Source organism: Euprymna scolopes, chromosome 18, assembly GCF_053919585.1.
Source record: "Euprymna scolopes isolate OS-2025 chromosome 18, ASM5391958v1, whole genome shotgun sequence".
NCBI lineage: Eukaryota > Metazoa > Mollusca > Cephalopoda > Sepiida > Sepiolidae > Euprymna > Euprymna scolopes.
This window is the reverse complement of record NC_136499.1, coordinates 112,530,655-112,546,565: the sequence shown is the minus strand read 5'-3', so window position 1 is coordinate 112,546,565 and position 15,911 is coordinate 112,530,655. Positions and strand designations below refer to the sequence as shown.

At 31.7% G+C, this 15,911-nt stretch overlaps 1 protein-coding gene and 1 pseudogene across 3 annotated transcripts in view; both read right to left on the bottom strand.

Annotated features, from left to right (window-relative positions):
- LOC145297770 (uncharacterized) overlaps window positions 1-15,911 on the bottom strand; it is a 576,130-nt gene that overhangs the window by 196,278 nt on the left and 363,941 nt on the right. For all 3 annotated transcript variants that reach the window (XM_080144014.1, XM_080144016.1, XM_080144015.1), the window contains exons 37-41: window positions 15,430-15,503; window positions 10,025-10,232; window positions 7,292-7,516; window positions 5,645-5,781; window positions 4,230-4,423 (exon numbers count right to left, since the gene is read on the bottom strand). In XM_080144014.1, coding sequence (XP_080000140.1) covers window positions 4,230-4,423; window positions 5,645-5,781; window positions 7,292-7,516; window positions 10,025-10,232; window positions 15,430-15,503 — 838 coding nt within the window. The remainder of the gene's footprint in view (window positions 1-4,229; window positions 4,424-5,644; window positions 5,782-7,291; window positions 7,517-10,024; window positions 10,233-15,429; window positions 15,504-15,911) is intronic.
- Window positions 952-1,173, bottom strand: LOC145298080 (U2 spliceosomal RNA; annotated as a pseudogene).

Sequence of the window (15,911 nt, the reverse complement as noted above, 5' to 3'; positions counted from 1 at the left end):
ATATATATATAGTACAAAACTTTGTTGAAATTCAAAGACTTACATTTTTTTGTAAGTTTTGTTTGTTTCATCTACAGAAAAGAAAAAAAATGTAAGTCTTTGAACTTCACGAAGTTTTGTACAAAATATGCTCTGCATCTATAAAATAGATACATTGAGCTTCACTCGAAATTAACGGTGATTGAGTTTTTATCATAACAATCTCAACCCGTTATACGAAAACGGTGTACATTGAAATCAACAATATTTCAAAGATAAACACTTGTATTATATATATATAATATAATACATATAATATATATATAATATCTATAATATATATATATAAATATAATATATATATAATATAATATATATATATAATATCTATAATATATATATATATATAAATATAATATATATATATATATATATAATATACATAATATATAATATATATCTATAATATATATATACATAATATATAATATATATATAATATATAATATATATATATATAATATATATATAATATATATAATTATTTTTTTACTGTAATAATTAAATACCTACAGACACTAGTGTTTCATCCTTTCGGGATTCTTCAGTGCAGGGTGTCACGATTACTACCAGTCGAACGATTCGAACCCCGCGACACGAGACATCTCTGGCTCGATTAGCGGAGGCCGTATCCATTCGGCTACCATTAATCATGTGAAATAGCGTTGAATTTTTAAACATTTTAATTTAAATGTTCATTACGTCAGACAGACAGTGATCAAATCGTTATACGATGATCTACGCATAAGAGCTAAATTGACCGACTTTTTAATTCAACAGAAAGTGCTCAACGATAAGAAACGTATTTCTTAAAGGGAATATATATATAATATATATACATATATAATATATATATAATATATATATAATATATATACATATATAATATATATATAATATATATATATAATATATATATATAATATATATACATATATACCTATTTACTATGCCTCCCCACGGGACAGAGTTAGACACCAGGGTCGTTTTTTAACGTGGAGAAAAGGTACAAAAATAAAAATTGTCTCAGTCGTGAAGGATTTCTCCTCCACTGAAAGAGAACAAGAAATAGAAGTGCAGCATCTGAAGAACAGATACTACACTTTGATCTTGCCCAAAAGGCCAAGAAGAATATATATATAATATATATACATATATAATATATATATAATATATATATAATATATATACATATATAATATATATATAATATATATATATAATATATATATATAATATATATACATATATAATATATATAATATATATACATATATAATATATATAATATATATATAATATATATAATATATATATAATATATATATATAATACATATAATATATATAATATATATATAATATATATATATTATATATATATAATATATATATTATATATATATAATATATATATAATATATATATATAATATATATATAATATATATATAACATATATATAATATATATATATATAACATATATATAATATATATATATATATATGTAATTCATTAGTACAGAATTTATATATTTCAATTATGACTAAAAGTAAAATACGTTAAACACGTTCAAAAAGAAAAGAAAGAAAAGGTGAGTGAGCTGACCAGGTTCGCCCTCGCTTTCTCAAAGCCGTGTCGAGGAATTTTAAAAGGAAAAACCGAAAATATGTACATTAGTAAAGTCACGTTGGGTTTAGTTTATGGGTGGAAACAAAGGGGAAGCGATTAATATAAAGCAACGTTATGACATTTTTTCGAAGATCCTAGAGGTTAATCACGCTCAAACCTAAGAGATATTCTGTTTACAGAGAGAAGGCCTCCACGACCGAACGTGAATAGTCTCCAAGATCTTTAGACGGAATGTTGAGTGAGCACAATTCAGAATTGAAAATGAGTTCGTGCTGAAGTTCGTTTCACATGACAGGTTTTAATGAGATAGTCAGTTATGTCAGTTACTCGGTATATCCCATTTCTGATTTTACCTAAGACATGCTGTTGAACTCTCCCATCCAATCTCAACGTTGTTCAACTCACATAGTTGGCACTGCAACTATAATCAAGTTAGGTTTTTGAAATTCTGCAGGAAGGCGTAAAGGGTCTTCTACATGCAGCGTTTAGTATTCTTAAATGGTCTCAGTCACATATCCCTGTCATGGAAGATGATTTAGACAATAGACACCCACATACAGCGCTTGGTACTCTTTAATTGTGAATCATCTGGTACTTACCAAGCTCAACGTTGTTTAACTTCAGTGATCTACTGACATTTTCTAAAATTACAAAAGACGCTGAAACATGACAGACAAAGACTCTTAGAGGAATGCAATGATGTTGCAGTAGGAGTATATGAGACAAATGAAAAAGACGAAGGATAATTGTCTGGAGTTTTTCATATCTCTTCACAAGTTAAAGATTAATATTAAAAAGGACAACAACAAAAAGAAAACACGGCTCCTGGTATTTCAGCCGCACTAGGTGGGTTGCTTTGGCTTCTTCCAAAGGAGGAAATTCCTTGGAAACATTAAATTCACAAGCGTGTATATCCTTGTTAGGGCAGATGATTTTTACAATATTAATTTTTCGCAGGGACGTACTGCCATGCTCCCACATGTAGTATTTAGTACTCTCAAATGATACTCTATCTGATATTGACCAGGTTCAATGTTGCTTAACTTTACCCCGTCCCCCGTAAACAAGAAAAATAAAACTGTTGGGCTCCTCCTACATGCTTAGTAATCTCCAATGGCCCCCAGTCACATATATATCACAGTCATGGGAGATGATTTGAACAAAGTTAATTTTTGCAATTAGATGTCGACATCTTCTTGCATACAGCGATTGGTATTCTCTAATGATTTCTCATCTGATACTGATTAAGCTCAACGTTGCTTAACTTTAGTGATTTAGTCAGAACTGGTGTTTCAACGTGATTATTCCATACAATACAGGTAAATAATAAAAATAGGAAAGAATGCGCCTCTAAAGAATGTGACAATATCTAAAATTACGAGAGAAGCTGAAGCATGAAAGAAACAAGACTCTTGGAGATGCAATGATGCTGCGGTAGAAGTTGTGGTAGAAATGAAAAAGACGAAGAAAAAATTGTCTACAGTATACCATCTCCCTTCGCAAGTTAAAGATAAATATTAAAAGAAACCACAACCAAAAAGGAAACATGGTTCCTGGTATTTCATTCAACCTAAGTAGGTTGGGCTGGCTTCTACTAGATGAGGAAATTCTTCAGAAATACTAAATTTGTGTGTACATTTCTATTAGGGAGGAAGACGAGGTTTTTTGAAGGGAGGTATTGCAAGCCTCCCGCATACAGCGTTTGTTACTCTCAAATGATACCTCATCTGGTATTAACCAGGCTGAACGTTGCTTAACTTCAGTATGTCACCATGATTATGCTTTATATAGCTAACACGCATGAACAATAAAGATAAGAGAAAGTGCACCTTGGGCAACGTTAATTTTTGCAGTTAGGTGTCGATGTCTTCCTGCATACAGCGCTTGGTACTCTCTAATGATGATTCATCTGATACTGACTAAGCTCAACGTTGCTTAACTTTAGTGATCTAGTCAGAACTGATGCTTCAACATGATTATTCCATACAATACAGGTAAATGATGAAAATAAGAAAAGAATGCGCCTCTAAAGAATGTGACAATATCTAAAATTACGAGAGAAGCTGAAGAATGTCAGAGATAAGGCTCTTGGAGAGATACAATAATGCTGCAGTAGGAGTTATTTTACAAATGAAAAAGACGAAGAAAGAATTGTCTGGAGTATACCATCTCCCTTCGCAAGTTAAAGATAAATATTAAACGAGACCACAACCAAAAGGAAACATGGTTCCTGGTATTTCATTCAACCTAAGTAGGTTGGGCTGGCTTCTACTAAAAGAGGAAATTCTTCGGAAATATTAAATTTGTGTGTACATTTCTATGAGGAAAGGCGAGGTTTTTTGAAGGGAGGTATTGCAAGCTTCCCACATATAACGTTTGGTACTCTCAAATGGTACCTCATCTGGTATTAACCAGGCTGGATGTTGCTTAACTTCAGCGATATAATGAGAACAGGTGTGTCATCATGTTTATGCTTTCTATAGCCAACACGGGTGGATAATAAAGATAAAAAAAGGTACACTTTTAAAGAGTGAATGGTTTAATTGGAAGTATCTTACCTGCAGTATTTGGTTTTGAAAAGGTTTAGACAAACTCCATTATTCGCACAGCTGTCAATCTTGCAGGATTCTGCGATCTTCTCACATCGTTTCCCGGTCCAGCCGTCAGGACACTCACAGCTGAAGTCGGCCACTTCGTCCTTACAAACACCTTTATGCAAACACGGCTTGCACCGACATTCGTCGATGTTTTCCTAGTTTGATAAATAGATATAAAAATAAATAAATAAATTTTTTCTAGTTTTATTTTGATAAATAAATATTTAATCTTTTCTTATTTAGAAAAATAAATTTTCCTAATTTTTGATAAATAAATTTCCTCATTTTTGATAAATAAACTTTCCCATTTTTGTGATAAATAAATTTCCTAATTTTTTATAAATAAACTTTCCTAATTTTTGATAAATAAATTTGCCTATTTTTCGATAAATAAATTTGCCTAATTTTTGAAAAATAAATTCCCTCATTTTTGATAAATAAATTTCCTCATTTTTGATAAATAAATTTGCCTATTTTTTGATAGATAAATTTTCCTAATTTTTGATAAATAAATTTCCCTATAAATTTTTCTACTTTGATAAATAAATAAATTTTTCTACTTGGATAAATAAATAAATAAATTTTCTTACTTTGATAAATAAATAACTTTTTCTAATTTGATAAATAAATAAAATTTCCTATTTTTGATAAATAAATTAATTAATGTTACTATTTTCGTGAATAAATGTTCCTAATTTATAGAAAATATTTTTATATTTTCTTCTTTGATAAATAAATGCATAAATTTTCCTACTTTTACGAATAAATTTTTCTACTTTCATAAATACATATTTCTATCTTGATATTCCTTGGTTTTCCTTCTTCGATAAATAAATAAAAAACATTATTCCTTTCATAAATAAATAACTTTTCTTACTTTGAGAAATAAGTGAATATATAAACAGATTTTTGTACTTCGATAAATAAATAAAATTAACATAAATTTTAGTTTCTATAATAATAAAAAAAAAACGATTCATGCAGTTCACTGAATATTATTTTAGCATAAACGACAATTTCAAAAGGATATACATACTTTGTATAGGAAAATTCGAGTTCTTTATAAAGAAAATCCCTGTCAATAAAATGAGAAAAATTGAAGAGAGAGAGAGAGAGAGAGAGAGAGAGAGAGAGAGCAAAAGATAAAGGATGGGGGACAAGAGAGAGAGAAAGAGAGAGAGAGAATAAGCAAAAAGAGTGAAAGTGAGTGAGAGGAAGCGACAGAGAGAAAGGAACAAGTGAGAGGAAGAGAGATGATTTAAATGTGATAGAAATGTGAGGAGGAATGTTAAAAAGGGGGAGGGGGTAGGAGGAGGGGATTAGATGGCGAAAGACTTATTGGGGATGAGGATAGAGATTTGGTGATGATTGCTTACCTCACAGTTTTTGCCCTGGAAGCCAGCCTTACACGGACAATAATAGTCGTTGATTAGGTCTTCACATCCTGTAGCTTTGGTTCCGGTTGCATTACAAGGATTGTTTTTACAGTCGTTGATGTTTGTACAGTCTGGACCTTCAAAGGAGAAAAAAAATGGCGCCAGGGTTAGAACCTGTAGCGGAACTGAACAACACTGAGGTTACAAAATAATGTGCACAAGAACCACCGTCATTCGAACCCGGAATCTGTCCAGTACAAGGAAAAGAGAAGGGTAGAAAGGTATGCAAATCGTAGTACTGTCGCAATTAAAAGTCTGTATATAAAGACATTTGTTTTTTGTTTTTTTTTGTTTTTTTGTTTGTTTCTTTTTGCGAGAGGGTCGGAATGTAATCGTAATTTTGTGACGACGACGACGACGACGACGACGACGAAGAAGACGAAGAAGAAGAAGAAGAAGAAGAAGAAGAGTTGAGAAATCATGAGAATATTGCCTTACGCAATCGGAGTTATTTTTTTTATTTTAGTTATATTTTTTTTGTACACGTTAGTACGAATAACGGATTTTTTTTTATTCGACGCATTAAAACATTAATTTCAACAATTCAGAACCATTTACGGAAATCAACGAATCGAATTGTTGTGGAAATGAAATGCAGCACTTGATTTCAAGTTTTCGCCAAAGTTTGGTTCAGTGGAGAAAGAGAAACGTATATTCACGAAGAGTCGTTCATTAAACATTACCATAAAAGAATGTGTGTCTATCTGCCGTGTGATCAACTGATCAATGGACAAACAGACAGAAACCCTTAAAGATTATTAAATTCGGATTCTTTTATTCTGTGAGTTTGCCGATAGAAATGCCATTTCAAACTGAAGCATTACAGACTGAAAACATTATTTCAAACTTAAGCATGACAGATCAACTAAAAATGCTATTTCAAATTTAATGACACACTAAAGAAATAAGTTTTCAACATGAACTACAGTCATGGCAACACACACACATACACACATACACACACACACACACACACACACACACACACACACACACACACACACACATATTAGTGATGGGACGATTCCAATATTTTTCCCGATTCTGATACAATTACCGATTTTGATTCTTTTAAATTCTTAATATAGTGTTGTTTTGTGGGGAAGGGTTATCGCAAAAAAAAAAAAATTATATATCTATATAATTATAAAACTCAGATCAGCTTGCTGGCTTAGGCATTTAAATCGTCCATTGGGTTTCTGACTTCAGGTTTCAAAAATTTGTCTGCAATTCCTCGTCTGTGCAATTCCTACAGCTGCCTAACTAGAAAACGGAGCTATTAAACCTGACAGAGTGATATCGGACAAGAAAGAGAAAGAAGCAACCTTAGTAGAAGGTTTTGTTATTATGGCAATATAAATAACAGTAATTCAGTTCCCATACTCTTCAGACTGATATCTTTTCAGTAGCCATTACTGAACACCACAGGGTTATGAGGAGCATTTTTGTGGCAGTCAGTAATAGCCATGTACTCACAATAATCTCAACTTAATGTCACATCCATCCCTCGTGGGGTGGCAGGCAAAGCGAATTATTTGCCTAACGGTTAGGGCAACCTGATAACATAATTCCAAAGTGAACACTTACCTTTAAATCCGGAATGACAATCACAGGTAGCGTTGTATAATCCATTGACACACGTTCCATTGCCACATGATTTTCCAGAGCAAAAATCTGTTGGAACACGACAGAATGGTGGCTGGTACGTTTTGGGGCAGTCGCATGTTTTTGTTGCAGCGGCACATGTGCCTCCGTTTTTGCAATGGACGTCATGACAAGGAGACTTCTTTTCACATTGGTTGTTGTGCATTACTGTAAATGATGAAGGAAAATTTAATAACAAAATTATAAGAAAAAACGTTCTGTTGCTATAATAAACATAACGTTAAAGTGAAACTTATTATAATAGTATACATAAAATTTAATAAGACTATAACACTAATAACGTTTTGTTACTATGATAATATGCATAACACTAAACAAAACCATAACACTAATAACGTTTTGTTACTATGATAATATGCTTAACACTAAACAAAACCATAACACTAATAACGTTTTGTTAGTGTGATTATATGCATAGCACTAAACAAAACCATAACACTAATAACGTTTTGTTAGTGTGATTATATGCATAACACTAAACAAAACCATAACACTAATAACGTTTTGTTACTATGATAATATGCTTAACACTAAACAAGACAATAACACTAATAACGTTTTGTTAGTGTGATAATATTCATAACACTAAACAAAACCATAACACTAATAACGTTTTGTTATTATGATAATATGCACAGCACGAAACAGAACCATAACACTAATAACGTTTCGTTACTATGATAATATGCTTAACACTAAACAAGACAATAACACTAATAACGTTTTGTTAGTGTGATAATATTCATAACACTAAACAAAACCATAACACTAATAACGTTTTGTTAGTGTGATTATATGCATAGCACTAAACAAAACCATAACACTAATAACGTTTTGTTACTATGATTATATGCATAACTCTAAACAAAACCAGAACATTAATAACGTTTTGTTATTATGATAATATGCACAGCACTAAACAAGACCATAACACTAATAACGTTTTGTTACTATGATAATATGCTTAACACTAAAGAAGACAACAACACTAATAACTTTCCAAATATCATTATAATAATATATGATCATTGTTATAATAGTGTAAGAAAGGAACGTTACATAAAAAAGAACATTCAAAAGAAACAGGGCAAAAAAAGAACATTGTCAGTCAAAAGGTGCTGGACTGAAGGAATAAATTAAAGATTGTCCACCACAGTGTGATTTTATTCATTGTATTGAACTATGTAGCAAAATATTACTTTCTGAGTATTTATTAATTTATATCATTTGGATCAGTTGTATATTTAAAATACAATGAACACTATTTTCATGGAAATGTTAAACTCATATTTTCTGTGTGTTATCGTGTTTTTCTATCCTCCGACCCCCCAAAAATCTAGTTTTTTTGTGCTATCTAGGAAAATATGAGTTTTATCAAAACTTGTTTGTTGATTAAATATATTTCTCATTCCGTAGTGTAACGGTATACACACTCAATCACAGCACCTATGGTTCGAGGTTCGGGCCTTAATAGAGTCAAGCTACACTGATGAGCTGTTTTAAAAAGTAAATTAAAAATAAATAATATATATTAGTGATGGGACGATTAATCGGAATCTGGAATCGGAAAAATCAGAACTTTTTGGGGAATCGGAATCACAATCCGAAAAATTTGTTTTCCGATGCCAAAAACGATTCTTTTAATTATCTTTTTTTATTTGATTCTGTTTAAAACAAAACCTTCCACTGCTTTCAAATCAATAAATATTTATTATTTTATTATTTACTACCAGCAGTGGTGAAACAACAAAAAATATGAGGATGAGGATAACATAAGGATGCAAATAAATAATCGATACAAAACGGTTATTAGTGATGGGACGATTCCAATATTTTTCCCGATTCCAATACAATTACCGATTCCTATTCTTTATAAATTTCTAAATATTTAACTATAAAATTGTTATTTTGTCTCGATTACTGTAAAAACACATCATAAATGTGAATATATTTTCTCAAACGTAAAAAAAAAAAAACACTTGTGACGGAGTCATCTATAGATTTTAGTTCTACTGGAAGTTTAAATCAATAAATATTTATTATTTTATTATTACTACAAACTGTGGAAGATAATTTAAGGAATCGGTTTTGGCATCGGAAAATAGGCTCAAATTTTTCCGATTTTGATACCCCAAAAAGCTCCGATTCCCGATTCCGATTAATCGTCTCAACACTAACAGTTATAGTCGGCTAATGTACTTCCGAACTTCCAGCGTGGCTGCTACCGGAAGCAGTGACCAAGAAAATCAGTTCTTTCTCTTTTATTTTTCTTCAGTATTTCTATTGTAAAGCGATTTGTTGAAATGAAGCATGAAAAACAAAATGATATTATTTAAAATTATACAATAAAAATTAACAAAAATGTAAAGATAAAAATAACACAATTAGTCTTTATTTGCACTTTTAATAGCAAAATTTAAAAAAAATAAAGGATTTATTTTATTTGAAATTTTATAAGAAATATATGATTATGAAATTATAAAAATAATTTTTTTGTTTTTTTTTAATTTTAAAAATGAAAAAGAGCACATGCACATGGGAGATATAAAGATGATAGAAAAATGCAAAGGAACTAATTTGCCTTGTCACCGCTTCCGGTAACGATACACCGGAAGTTAAGAAGTACGTTAGTTGAGTATAAACAAATTCTCTTACCTTTGCTGATTGCACATTGGAACCGGATTCGGTACATAGAGCATTCGTTTTCATTACCAGTCACGCAGTTCAAATTTTTCACCTTGCAAGGATTGCTTAAATCAAGAGACACGTCATATTTATCCGGTCGCATCTTATCGTCTTCAGTTTTCTCCATTTTGCATTGAGTCAGTGACGTCACATGGCCTTTACAGACGTTAAGTCCAACCTGGGAAATTTGAAACAACCCACAACAGCTTGATTAAAAAACAGTGTTTTTATTGTGGTAGACATCAAGTTTCGGACAATAATTATTACATATAGTTTTTAATAAACAAGGTTTCCTCATCAGCAAATATTGTGAAGGGTTTTTTATTAAATTTAAAAGACACCATAAATAAACCTAGTATTAAAAGTAAGGCAGATGTATCTTTTAATTTTTCGCCTTTTGAAATCAGGAACTATGGTTAAAGTACTCATATAGATGCTTGCTATATCTTTTCAGCTTATGAATTTCATAATTTAATAAATAATTTTATCAAGAATTTTTCATAAGTTTTGGTTTCGGTTTTGATTATGGCTGAAGGAACTCAAGTTTATATATATATATATATATATATATATATATATATATATATATATATATATATATATAGTAATGCGATTGATAATTTAAAATTTAAAAATCAAATTATAATTAAATTAAAAATCCGTTTCATAAGAAGGAACAACAACAAAATCAATTATTTGTATGGTCGTTTCGGAAAACAGTGTTTTTATTATGGTAGACATCAAGTTACGGACAATAATTATTACATATAGTTTTTTAATAAACAAGGTTTTCTCGTCAGCAAATTGTGAAGGGTTTTTATTAAATTTAAAAGACACCATAAATAAACCTAGCATTAAAAGTAAGGCAGATGTATCTCTGTAATACTGCTTCGCCTCTGTAATACTGACAAATGCACTCAACACGTTTAACAATTATCACAAATCTCAATTCGGGTTTCTTCTTGGCTTTCATCTGTTGAGTTCACCCTGGTGTTTTGGTAACATCAAACGAGTTCAAGTAGTGTTGTTACAACACAAAACAATTCACAATTTATTCCAAGAAATGTGTTTAAATCTTTCTCTTGTTAAAAAGAGAAAGATGGTAATAGTTTTCCTAAAATAAAATATGGACGAAATCTTTTTCAACAACTAAAAAAAAACAAAATGTCCGTCGGCAGACTTCGATTTAATTTAAGTTTAGGATTGACTTTTTAAGTCCTTCTTTTTCATAAATTTTTATTTCGGTTTCGATTCAAGCTAATGCACCCAAGTCATATGGATATATATTTTTTTAAATCGCAACTTTATAACATATAAAAATCGATAGAATATTAACTCTATTATAATATATACAAAATCTGCAAGAATTAAAATATCATATTTAAGCGTATTTTACGACCGGGCTTTACCAGGCGCTCGTACTAGCTTAGATAAATACTTTTGCAGTTTTAACAAAAAAAGTTACAATAATATCAGAGCGTCTCCATTTACACTGAACATCTACAGAATGCCAACATCAATATATTACATATGAATGAGCCCCCTCTGAAATTTCCACAGGTCTCGCTAGTCTATATAATTATAAAACTCAGATCAGCTTGCTTGTGTGCTTGCTTGGGCGTTTAAACGGCCCAACCGGTTTCTAACTTCCGGTTTCAAAAAATTCGTCTGCTTACATATTTCATGGCCGCCCTGTCTTAAGTCCGATATTAAAAGCCACTGCTGCTATTCAAAGCTTACACAAGTTACTGCTTTTAGTAGCGCTCCTGTGGATTCTGGCAATTAATTTTTTTCAGGCCTTACTTAAAAATATTTTCTTTTCAATGAGGTGGGGAGGTAGAAACGGTTTTAGTAGTGCTTTTATTAGAGCCTCCTTAATTTTAATTAGTGCTTGCAGTTGTGCTTTAGAGGCTTCCTGATATTTTTTTTACTCATCTCTTTAAAAAAATAAGGTTTTCCCATGACAATAAAAGACAATATAATCTCAAAATCACTTTTTATTTTGAACATTTTCCATCTTACCCTTTAAGGGCCAACGGGTAGACTAATCTTTATATAGTAATCCCAACCAAATAAAAAGCCCAATACAACCAAAATAAAAAAAAAATAGAGTTTGTCATTTAAGACTACAAAGACTGTAAATCATAATTTACAAGGATTTACTGTTCGGCAGGATACTCAAAAAGAAATATCAAGATTGCCTTAATCTGTAGAATGCGTTCTTTTCATCAGAGGAAAGATATTAGCAAATGATTATTATAGCAAAGCTATAAATTTGCTGATAGTGGTACAGTCATGCTCGAAGATGTCCCAAAACAATCCTCTGAAACACTAAGCCACATGTCATTATCTTTCAAAATAGAAGATTGCCTACTGTGTATTGGGAGAACTGCCGACTGTCAACACGACGGTCCTTGGTTCAATCCTTGGCTAGGGAGCGATGCTAGTCTAGCGGCACTAGTCTAGCGGCACTGAGGAGTTGTGATACAACGAAACAGGACTGTATGTCGATGACTACAAATATATTTAAGCCCCTCTCTCTGGGTAGAGCACTGTCGTAAATAATCTCACCCGCTACTTAATTGGCTGAAAAATGCGAAGCTCGTTGTTTGTTTACAAACAGGCGATTTGAGCACTATAAAAATGGTGGCGGGTGTCCATTTAAATAGACATTCCGACGAGTTATTTACGGGCGTCGCCTTCATGGTCGAGTGGGAGAACTGCCGACTGTAAACACGACGGTTCTAGGTTCAATTCTTGGCTAGGGAATGATGCAAGTCTAGCGGCACTGATGAGTTGTGATACAACGAAACAGGACTGTATGTCGATGACTACAAATATATATATATATGTGTGTGTGATTTTGTCTGTCTGTGTCTATGTGAGGAAACATTCTCTACCAAACTACACTGTCAATCTTTCGTCTACAGCCTTGGAACGATATATAGGGGATTCGAACCTGTGAAACAAATATGATTAGGTTTAACCGCTAAAAAAAAGCTGCTAAGGAGTGAAAACTGAAAAAAAAAAAATTGGCAGGTGCATATTGACTAAATATGTACCTTCTATTAATGCGCAAATATACCTTTAAAGTCGGTTGATTTTTAAAGTTTTGATATCAATCTGTTCTTAGCTCATAATGAGTAATGAATAAGGCTGGAAAGCTATATATTTTAGTTTCGATTCTAGCTAATGACATCAAAGTCATATTTTTTATAACTTTGGAAATCACTATTATATATTGGGTAGCAATATAATGATCAATAGAGAATTGACTCTATAATAATAAATACGAAATGTGCATGAATTTAAATATCATATTTAAGCGTATTTTATAACTGAGCAACGCCGATAGGCCAGCGAGTATATATATATATATATATATATATATATATATATATATATATATATATATATATGAGAGAGAGAGACAGAGTGAGACAGACAGAGAGGGAGAATAAATGACAAAAAACTATATTCCAAGATTCATTAAATCAATCAGTGAATCGATATGATAATTAAGGGATTGATTTTGCGCTACGAAACAGGTACTGTCAAGAATTGTAAAAGTCAACTGAATTAAAGGAATAAATTATAAGATGGTCAATATCATGAATTTTGGAATATATATTTTTTTTATAGTTATTTTTGTCATTTATTCTCTGTAATTACATTGAGCTTCTTAAATATGGATTGGTATATATTATGATAAAATATATTTCTACAGAAATATATATATATATATATATATATATATATATATATATATATATATATATGAGAGAGAGAGAGAGAGAGAGAGAGAGAGAGAGCGAGAGAGTAATTCATGTGATTTGTTTCTATTTCTAGATTTATTTTTGAAACCGTTTGTTTTCTATAGTATTTTTTTTTTTTAAATATAATTTTGTCCTGATATGAATCGGCATTTATAAATTTTGTAATTCATTTTGCTATTTGCCAAAACTGGTGGGAACCAAGCTGCTGCTCAGCTACTTTGGATTTAACAGACTGGATATATAGCTCTCTTGCATTTTTTATTACTCTTTTACAGTGGTTGCTGGCAGTCCTGAAAGCAGTTTTAGTCTCAGTACATCTATTACGTTGGTAGCTATGGAAAAAGTGATTTATGTGCGCGATAGCAGCAGCACATTCTGGGGAGAACCATGGCTGGCTGTTAGGTTTTTGTTGGAATATTTTGGATGGTATGAATCAGTCTGCGTCTACAATTAACCATTCGGTCAGGTCTGATACTATAGAGGATACATCCTTTTTAAACATGGAATGCAGAGGTAGATCAGATATGAATGTATGGAAGCTATCCCAGTCAGCCATAGAGTATCGATATACAGTACGGTGGAGAGGTACGTCTGAAGACTTGTTGCATTTCATTTTTATCTTAACTGATACAACTGTGTGGTCGGAGGATCCCAGAGGAGATAGAACGGAACATGAACATAGCTCAGGGGAAGTTGTGAGAAAAAAGTCTAGAAGGCTTGCATGCTGACCGATAGTATCTGGCACACGGGTGGGTTCGTGAACAATCTGAATGAGGTCATAGGCAGTGGCAAAATCATGACAGAACCTCCCCTCATCATCTGTCTTATTTGAGTGGGTCAGCTATTCCACATTGTGGACATTGAAGTCACCGCAAATGTGAATGTTAGCCGAAAGATGAGCAAACAGGATGTGGCCAATTTTCTCAGATATACTCTTAAAGATAGTAACCCTGCTGTTGTGGGGGCGATAGAGGGCAACTATAAATGGTGTGGTATGAGCAAGTGCAACCCGGAAGCACATATAAGGTAAATTAGGGTCTTCTCTGGAGATATCCCTACCACACGGAAAGCCATCTTTAATGTAAGCACATATTCCATGCCCATGACGATCTTGGGGGTCAGATTTAGATGTTAAGTTAAAGTATCCTTTAATTATGAGCTCATCTAGGGAAGTGGTCAGAAATGCTGTTTGCTTAGTTTGTCTGTGGTATTTATACCGAGGGGATACTAGTGCTTTGAGTTCATCAGAGCACTTATCATTGATGTCATATGTGGATTAAATTTTTTTAATTAAATTTTCAAGACACAAAGTTAAAAATAATATTATTTTATTTACACATTTATTCATAACATTTACTTACGTTTATTTTTTAAAGATTTTATGTAACTTTTTTATCGTATCCAATTGAAACATAAGTTGAATTATAATATTAAAAGTAACATTTTAACATCATTCGTGATCATCAATTCATCCACAGCCAGCTTCTAGCTACTAAGAATAATCATAATAAAGACGCTTGCATGACTCACGTGTGGAGATCCATATAAAACCACAAAAATATCTGAAAAAATATATAATATAGCTGAAATAATACTTACATCGTTTAACATCTCTAAGATTTTTGAAGGTTCAACAGAACCCTTGATAGGGTACCATGGCGTCCAGAAATTATCTACAAATAAAATGGATAACCAGTATGATGGGGTGGGAAGAACAATCAACTGAGAACTATGCAAAAAAAATGAACGAAAAATGAAATTGACCTGTCCAGACTAGACAAAGTGAAGGGCAACGAATCAAATAAGAGCTCTATAGTGCTTTGCGAAAGTGGTTCGACGGATCAAGTTACACCTCTCATTACATCCATTAAAACGAGAAAATTATCGAAGCTAAGAATGGGCCAATGCAAAATTGAACGCATTATACATTGCATTAGTCTATATGAAAGAAAAAGAAACACCTGGATCAGACAACAAATTGAAGTAAAAAAAAAAGAAAGAAAAAACCATCACCACCATACAAACTACTATACATCGAAGAGCAGGTTACTTTTCGAGATACTGACCCCAGATAAACATCC